Source organism: Vicia villosa, unplaced genomic scaffold (assembly GCF_029867415.1).
Source record: "Vicia villosa cultivar HV-30 ecotype Madison, WI unplaced genomic scaffold, Vvil1.0 ctg.001440F_1_1, whole genome shotgun sequence".
Lineage (NCBI taxonomy): Eukaryota > Viridiplantae > Streptophyta > Magnoliopsida > Fabales > Fabaceae > Vicia > Vicia villosa.
In genome coordinates this window covers 1-7,065 of record NW_026705619.1, presented here as the reverse complement: position 1 = coordinate 7,065, position 7,065 = coordinate 1, and the positions used below count along the sequence as shown (strand labels likewise).

The window sequence follows — 7,065 nt, the reverse complement described above, 5'->3', positions numbered from 1 at the left end:
TTACAAAATTACCCTTAATTACTATTGGGTGTTATATATTATCGTGTCTCAAAAAGAGTGTAGATAAGGGGTAAAGTTGATAAAAGTTAGTTAATATTGCATTGGGAAAGTAAAGAGACTATTATTTTGGAACAATTTTTTAGGGCCAAAAAGACACTTATTTTGGGACAGAGGGAGTAGTGATTTATAGCACTAATATAAAATAAAGTTAAATTTTAAAAGAATACATACCAAGAATCGAACTCGCGCGATCTACTAAGCTTTCGTCATACCCCTTACCACTTAACTACTGAGAAACATAACAAAACCAACTTCTAGGTTAAGAAAATAACTATCGGAAAAGTATCACAGAACTCAAAGCCCTAAACCCCTTCCCGCGCCTTTCTCTCTTCAATCTCCTCAACGCCGTTTCTCTCGCACCGAAATGGCTCCGCAGTGGGGAATCAAGTTCGCCGTCTACCTCATCACCAACCACTTCGGCAAAATCGTCGCTGTAACACTCTCTAACCCTTTCTCTCTTTCTCTTCTTCTCCTTTATCGCTGATTTTCAAGTAACATATTGTTGATTTTTTGTGTCTTCAGAAAGTTTGCGAAAATCTACTTAACCATGGCGCTCTCACTTTGGACCTGGTTATTCGCTACACGGAACTTTCCCCGGAGCATGCTAAGAACGCATTGCTTGTGTTAATTCAACACAATTGTGCTCAGGCTTTTGTTGCTGGAGGTAATGGTATCAATGCTAGGGTCTATGAAACACGGTCACCGGAATTATGACATCACACTTCGACACCGATAAAAATTTGAAAAATGAACAAATTATAAGTGTGGTGTCGGTTTCCGACACACAGTGACACAGACATACTTTTTTTCAGAGGTGTTGGTGTTACTTAGGTTATGGTTTATTCCTCTTTTTAATTAACTATCTACTTGCAATGAATATGTTGGAGTAAAATAAAATTATAAAAAACAAATTTTGGTTTTAAGTTGCGGTTTCGGTGCGATAAATTTGGAAAATGCTGTTGAAATTGCGGTTGCGATTGCAGAGACCTTGAAATCTTTTATGTTGTGTCCTGAGGTGCTGTTGCGGACTACAATTTGAAACCTTGGTGTTGATGATATGTCATGTTTTTGATGAATTATGTGTATTTGCTATTAAATTATGTTCTATTAGTGGATGATGAAGTGACGTGGTGATGATTTTTCTGGATAAATGTAAATGCAGGTGGTGATGAAGATGGGTCGAGAGTTAAGACACAATACATGGTGTTGTTTGATAACATACTCCATCGACTGAGATTTCCAAAATTCATGGAGATAGTGTCGGGGGAGCTTGATGACAAAGTTGGTTTTGATCTTTGCTTTTCTTTGAAGCTTTTCGACTTAAGGCTTAAAATACTGAAAGGATTTTTCCACTTGTTTTGTAGTGTACGAAAATTTTTGAGGGTTTGCTCCGCGATGGTAGACTTACCATGAAACAAATGGTTGACAGAGAAAGTCAAGGAAAAGGCATGTGTTTTACTTGGCTCATATTTATATTTCGAGATGTAATTCTAATTTCTTCAGCTTAACTATATGTCACAAAATAGTGAATCCTCTCAATCTGTCAATCTCAAAATCATGTGTTTTTATTTTCAGAAAATTCAGCGGCTGCAGCTGCTGTACGAGAGAGCCTTCTTAAACTTCTGATGGCTCGATTTGTTGAGCGCTGCCCACTCCCTGAGGCTAGGGTAGTTGAAGAAGAAATTGTTACTAAGAAGCGTGGTGCTAAAGGGTCCCAGGTAATTGTATACTTGTCTCAATTTCTGGATCAATGATTTTGGACAAAACCAGGCATTTGGCATCTAATTTGCATAAATCACAGGTCCTTTCTAATGGGGTTTCAGTCACTAACAGTTATGTTGAGGAATCACAAGACTTTGTTTGATTGATTTTCTCTTTTTTCTCTATTGTTTTCTTTTCTGTGATTTGTCTTTATTATATAAAATGTGTTTTATTTTTTTTTTGAAACAAAATGTGTTTTATTTTAATCTTTTACTTCTTTTTCTTTTAACTTTTGAACATGGAAATATCTAGTAATTATCTCTGCTAGTAACACCCATGGTTAGTCATTTTTTATTATGAAGTTTGATTATGAAAATTCAAGCAATGAATTAAATTTACTAGTTAATTCATTCAGGTACTGTAACACAGTTCATGCTTCATTAAATGCTCCCTGTTTAGGATTTTTACAGGCAGGCCTATGGTTCATCATTTGCATAAATGAAAAAAAGGAGTGTTGAAAAGTAGATAATTAATGAGATTTTTATGCGACAATTCATCATTTTGATTGACAACGCCACTACATTGTGTTCACTCTTGTAAGCGTAATAAGATTTTTGCTGATGCTGTTCGATTTCATCATTTGTATCCTATAGACTTTCAAAGCACCAGCAACAAAAGAACAACGTGTTATAGAAGCTGCAGTGCGTGGGGATATGATTAGATTTTCACTCAATGCAGATATAGGATGTAATAGTGATGGAGAAACAAATCCAGCTGATACAAGCGTTGCCGAAAATGATGGTAAGACTCTTGTCATCTTGTGTGAGAACTGAGTGGACTTATTATTTTGCTAGTGATATTTTAAAGTGGATACAAAATATGGTGCAGCAAAAGAGGACTTAATTCTTTGGCGTGCAAATTTTGAGGAGTTCGTACGTCATCTCAGGGACAAGGTTTGTTTTACTAGAATTTCCTATTTGAACTACATGCCATTGCTACCCACCCAGATTTAGTTTTTCTCGTGATTTCTTTTTTCACTTTCTGTAAAAAAAACTTATAACTCAACAAGCTGGGAGAGGGCTGCCAATATAGTTAAATGTTGTGAATTGAAAATACAAATGATTTATGTGAAGAAGCTTGATAGAATTAAAATCCACTCTTAGCCTTTATAAATGCAACACTGCCGTTTACAAGTAGGGTGGTAATAAGCTAGGCCGAGCGACGTGGCCTATGGTCTAGCTTCAATCCCATGCCAAGCTAGATTTTTTTTCATAAAAGAGACAAGGCTTAGACTTATCTAGAAACCTATTTAGCTAAAGATGCCAGAATCCAGGCCACAAAAATGGCTTTTAGACCTATCAGACCAGCCTACTTAACTAAATATAAATAATATTTTTATATTACTATTGCTATATTATATTATATATATTAGATTTTGTATGGTGTTAAAATCTTTTCTTTATTTTAAGCATATTAGCTTACATTATTTTTTGACATATTTAAATATTATTATAAAATGTGTTAAAAGTTTCACATTGGACAATTTATGACCTGAACACGTGCTTATAAGTGGGTACAATCCTATCTCTACAAACCGGTTTTGTAGGAATGAGTTAGGCACAACCATATTTTTTAACAAACTGTAATTGAAATAGGATCTCATAGAGTCATAATCTCTAAAATGTCAGGTTAAATCTCAATATAGAACTTAGTCTCAGACTCAGTAGCCTATTAGCTTGTTAGTCTATTTAAAGGTCAGTCAGATTGCTTATTTAAACAAATTAATATGAAATAGACTTTAAACAGACTAACATGCCATAATGATTTTTAAAAGGCCATAGTTAGACCCATAAAAGAAACCTATGGCATGTAACAAGTTGGACATGGGTCTTGAACTATTTTAAAAGGCCATAGTTAGACCCATAAAATAAACCTCACTGAATTCTAAATTAGGTACTGATTGCATTTGCTGTACCCTAGCATAAACCTCACTCAATTTTGAGTTCACAATGCTTCTGAGCCTAATTTCAATGCCCGACTTTGAAATCAGCTAGCTATGATCTGATTCATGTTGCCTTTATCTATAAAGATTAGAAACTTGCAAACATAATGTTTCTTACAAAATCAGCTAAGGAATGATATCAATTGGTTTGTGTGCATGTACATATAACATAATTGGTTATCTTAATATTATGGTTAAGCCTAACTCAACCTTATAAAACAGGCTTATATGGCAAGGGTTGCCCCCACTTATAAACACATCTTCAAGCCATATCTTAATCAATGTGGGATTCTTTAAAAGGTTCATTTTGTAATGCTTTGCAAAAAGCAGCTTAGCATTTATTTACTTTTCCTGGTTGATGCTACTTTATTTATCTTAAATATTAACTGTGGCAACAGAGATATGTGTTATAATTTCGGTGCTGTTGGTTTTCCTTTTAATATTAGATGTAAAATATTATAGTATTTTTATGGATATCGTGCTTGTATGAGTTAGATGGAATTGTTCGCTTTCTGTTTGCATTCTGCTGGTTGTCATTATTTGAAGAATGCACTCTAAACATTATATTCATTTTCCAGGCACTGATTGAGAATATAAGAACACGGGTGGATGATGGAGCTGCTATTGTCTTAAGTGCAATATTGAAGGCAACAAGAAATAAAGATAAAGAAGTGAAAATAGAAAAATCAGGTGATCTAGATTCCGTTTCACAAATTCTGGAAATTTATGATGTTAATATTTATGTCTTTTGGACGATACATATTTAGATAGTAATTACTTTTTTAATTTATATAATTTATGATGTTTGATGATTGCATGACCCATGCCGTACTCTGTTTGCTCTCAAGCTTTTACCTATTTTGCGTTTCAAAGATTTATGCCCAAAAAAAAGATTTGATGAGTGGACAATCGTATTTGAGTGTTAGTTAATTACTTTAAGTTTAAGAAGTATATTTACTATAATGGCAAGATGATGCAATTGTAGTGCACTAATTTAAGTCAGTTTTGTTATCTTGTTCTTTTCTATTAGGCTTAGTTGCAGTTTTGATCTTTCTACTTTTACTCGCTCACGAAATTGGTCCCTATTTTAAAATCCATCAGTTTTGGTCTCTTTCTCAGATTTATTGACTAAAAAATGGTGATGTGATATGGCAGCATACAGTCTGATGATGTAGAATTATGATAGGTTCAATTTTAGTATCTAATGTTTTGTTGTTCCTTCACCATCTGTCTGATTTGTTCTATGGTTCCTTCAAAATTGGTCATTCTCTGTTCTATGGTGTCCACGCGATTCTCCATGATGCTACGCGTTACAACCATTCACAGTGCAGCTGGAAGAAAACCAAGGCTCTAGATACCAAGTTGATAGGTTCAATTTTAGTATCTAAGTGCAAATGAACCAATGAAACAGTAGAAATGCAGTAGACTGATTATTGAAAACAGAAAAGCTAGAGTTCAAATGGGATCTAGCATACAATCAGTCAATCTAGCTACTGACAGTAAGAAATAGCAGAAATAGAAAGAAAAAAAGGGCAGGTGCTTATAGAGGCCTTATCTCTCCTAGGGTAGAGTGTACTACTCAATTTCTGCCTCCCTAATGATTGCTGAACCAATCATTAAATAATAAGTACTAAGAATTATTCTCCACTCATTGGTTGCCAGCTGTTATGACAGTTGTCATCCCATGTGCAGCACAATCTATCATAGATTCTTCTCTCTCTCCTTCTCTCTTTGTCGTTTTCTCACATATACTTTGCCAAATCTATCAACTTTCCCCCCTTCAAAACTATCCTTGTCCTCAAGGATAAAGTTAGGAAACTCAGCTTGCATTTTTTCAACCAACTCCCAAGAATTCTCAAATTCAGGGAGGTTCTTCCACTTTACCAGAATTTCCTTTTCTCCTTGCTCATTTCTCCTTTCACTAATCACCCTCTCAGGTTCAGGCTCCATCTGCCATTCTTCATTCATACATTCAGGCAAGGGTTGTGGAGTCACATAAGGAAGCACTGCCTTCTTAAGTAAAAGATGCATGGAACACATGATGCACCTTAGTATCCTCAGGCAGTTTCAGTTTGTATGCCACAGCCCCAATCTTCTGGATCACCTCATAAGGCCCATAATACCTAGGGCTTAATTTCTGATTCATTCTTTTTGCTAACTTCTTCATCTTGTAAGGTTGTATTTTCAAAAACACCATATCCCCTATCTCATACTACTTCTCTTCTGTGTTTATTGGCTTGTCCTCTCATCACATCTTGAGCTCTGTATAATTGATCCTTCAATTCCTTGATCATCAAGTTTCTCTCAGTAGTGAGTTTGTTGACCTCATCAACCAAGGATGAAGGTGTGTCTCCTCTTATCAAAACTGGAGGAACCCTCCCATACAATGCCTCAAAAGGAGTGGTTCTAAGAGATGCATGGTAATTGGTATTGTACCAATACTCTGCCCAAGCTAACCAATTTGGCCACTGCTTAGGTTTCAGCCCTGTAACACATCTGAGATAGGTCTCTAAGCACCTGTTTACCACCTCAGTTTGGCCATCTGATTGAGGGTGATAGGCACTACTATATTTCAGTTTAGTCCCAGCCAGTTTGAATAGTTCAGCCCAAAAATGGCTCAAAAATACCTTGTCTCTATCAGACACAATAGACGTAGGAAATCCATGTAACCTCACCACTTCTTTAATAAAAATCTCAGCAATGCTTTTGGCTATATAAGGATGGCTAACAGGAATGAAGTGGGCATATTTTGTTAGCCTATCCACCACTACCATAATTGTGTAAATACCTTGGGCTCTAGGAAACCCCCCAATGAAATCCATGGAGATATCACTCCATGTTTGTGAAGGAATTGGCAGGGGTTGAAGTAATCCTCCAGGTGACAAAGTCTGGTATTTGTTTCTCTGGCACACTTCACAAGATTGAACATACTCTTGGATCTTCTTCCTCATTCCTTCCCAGTACACTACACCAGCAATCCTCTTGTATGTTCTGAGATAACCAGAGTGCCTTCCTACAGCTGTATCATGGAATTCACTGAGTATCCAAGCAATTCTAGGAGAATCCTTGGGAACTACTATTCTGCCCTCATGATACAGTCTGCCTCCCTTCATCTGGAATCCCTTCTGGCCTTGTGGATCATTCAGCAACCCTTGAATGATTGCCTTCAGCTTGGTATCTCTCTGCACTTCTTCCTCCAGTCCTTCTCAAACCTCACTATGAATTGTGGTGATATGTCCATACTGCATTTGTCTAGACAGAGAGTCTGCTGCACTATTATCCTTCCCAGGCTTGTATTTTAC

At 36.2% G+C, this 7,065-nt stretch overlaps 1 protein-coding gene across 1 annotated transcript; it reads left to right on the top strand.

Annotated features, from left to right (window-relative positions):
- The first annotated feature begins 307 nt into the window (after positions 1–307).
- LOC131635168 (uncharacterized) lies at positions 308–5,873 on the top strand. Its single transcript, XM_058905770.1, has 8 exons — positions 308–493; positions 583–724; positions 1,223–1,341; positions 1,425–1,506; positions 1,636–1,778; positions 2,415–2,562; positions 2,650–2,714; positions 4,342–5,873. Exons 1-8 carry the CDS (start codon positions 425–427, stop codon positions 4,528–4,530), a joined length of 957 nt encoding a protein of 318 aa, XP_058761753.1. The 5' UTR covers positions 308–424; the 3' UTR covers positions 4,531–5,873.
- The last annotated feature ends 1,192 nt before the right edge of the window (positions 5,874–7,065 follow it).